At 60.4% G+C, this 1444-nt stretch overlaps 1 protein-coding gene across 1 annotated transcript; it reads right to left on the minus strand.

Annotated features, from left to right (window-relative positions):
- Positions 1–697: 697 nt before the first annotated feature.
- FERD3L (Fer3 like bHLH transcription factor) lies at positions 698–1213 on the minus strand. Its single transcript, XM_004702836.1, has one exon. It carries the CDS (start codon positions 1211–1213, stop codon positions 698–700), a length of 516 nt encoding a protein of 171 aa, XP_004702893.1.
- Positions 1214–1444: the final 231 nt, after the last annotated feature.

A 1444-nucleotide genomic window follows, 5' to 3' on the forward strand; every position in this document is an offset into this window, starting at 1 on the left:
GCACAGCCTCCGCTTTCTCTCGCGTCGCAGCTGGTAGCTTCGAACAGCTGACCTTGTGGGTAGCAGCCAAAGCGTCACCAGCCTTTCCACAAGGGGTACTTAGAATCAGAAAGGAGATGAGAATCGAGAGTGGGGCCCTGGGCTTCCCTTCCAAGCCACTGGCTGGCCTGCGGCGTTCAAGACCAAGAGCGAAGATCCGGAGCCCTTGACCCAGAGCGCCTCCGGGCTGCCAGACCTTACCGGGTGGGGGGTGGGGGGGCGCAGCACAGACTGAAGACTTTTTGTTGAAGAAAAGAAGTACAATGTTTTACTTTATTACTACTGTTTTAAAAATCAGGAGGAATCATTGAACACTCTAGAAGCCTAACGACGCTGTTATCAGAAGGGGATTTCTCTCCCCAACCCCCGGCTCCGGAAGCTGCGGTCAGGGGCGGGCTTTGAAGGTCGGCCTGTTAGCTCAGGTTCAAACGCGCTGAGGCCAGCCCTGCCCTGGCCACCAACCAGTGCGACCGGGTCTAACTCCCCGGCGGCCTCGGTTCCCGTGGCTGTCGGGATCCTACAGTCCCGATCCCCAACTCCAGCCGCGCAGACCGCTCCTGCCCTTTGGGCTGCATCCCCTGTGGGGCCCCGCAAGACCCCAGCCGGCTCCCGGGTGAGCCAGAGCGGGGGACTCCCCGCCGCCCCTCGACCCCCAGCATCAGTGGGCTTCTTTCTTTTCGCAGCTCTGCAACAGCTCGGTCATGAACGAGATGTAGACAATGGCCAGGCGCAGGGTCTCGATTCGGGACAGCCTCTTCTCATAAGCAAACGTGGGCACCTTTCTTCGCAGCTGGTCAAAGGCCTCATTGAGGTTGAACATCCGTTTCCGCTCACGGATGTTGGCAGCCTGGCGCTGGGCATAGGTGATCACTCTTTTCCTCTTGGGACGGCCCAGCAGCGAGGCACCCCTCTCGCACTCTTCTTCCTCCTCCTCCTCCTCTTCCTCCTCCTCTTCGTCCCCCTCTTCTACTTCGCCCTCCTCATCCTCTGGGCCCCCCTCCTCCAAGTGTACCAGCCTCCTGGGCCTTCCATCTCGGAGCGCAAGCTTTCGCTCCCCAAAGGGGATTCCAGTCCCAAAGTCACAGAGGAGAGGCCCCCCGGGGGAGGCCAGGGACAGGTCTGCGACAAAGTCCAGCACTGCGGCATCCACGCAGCTCTCGGGATAGGCCGCCATCGCGTCGGCTCGGCCTGGTGTCTCATCGATTGCTCACTGGGTTGGGGGGGCCGGGGACGAGGCTGGTGATGGGCTCCTCACAGGGCTTGCATCTGCCGCGGTACCATCACGGAAGGGCCAAGGGCATCGATACTTGTCATCGAGTGGATAAGAGGATTGGTCGCACCGGTAGGGAAAAGCTCCGTCCCTTCTCTTGAAGCTGATGAGAAAAGACAAGCTTCAGCCCAAAGC

Source organism: Echinops telfairi, unplaced genomic scaffold, assembly GCF_000313985.2.
Source record: "Echinops telfairi isolate 266 unplaced genomic scaffold, ASM31398v2 ScPeMD7_23;HRSCAF=83, whole genome shotgun sequence".
NCBI classification, from domain to species: Eukaryota; Metazoa; Chordata; class Mammalia; order Afrosoricida; family Tenrecidae; genus Echinops; species Echinops telfairi.

Excerpts from the sequence above, each read along its gene's own strand:
- FERD3L (XM_004702836.1), bottom strand. The coding sequence starts at position 1,213 with ATGGCGGCCTATCCCGAGAGCTGCGTGGATGCCGCAGTGCTGGACTTT.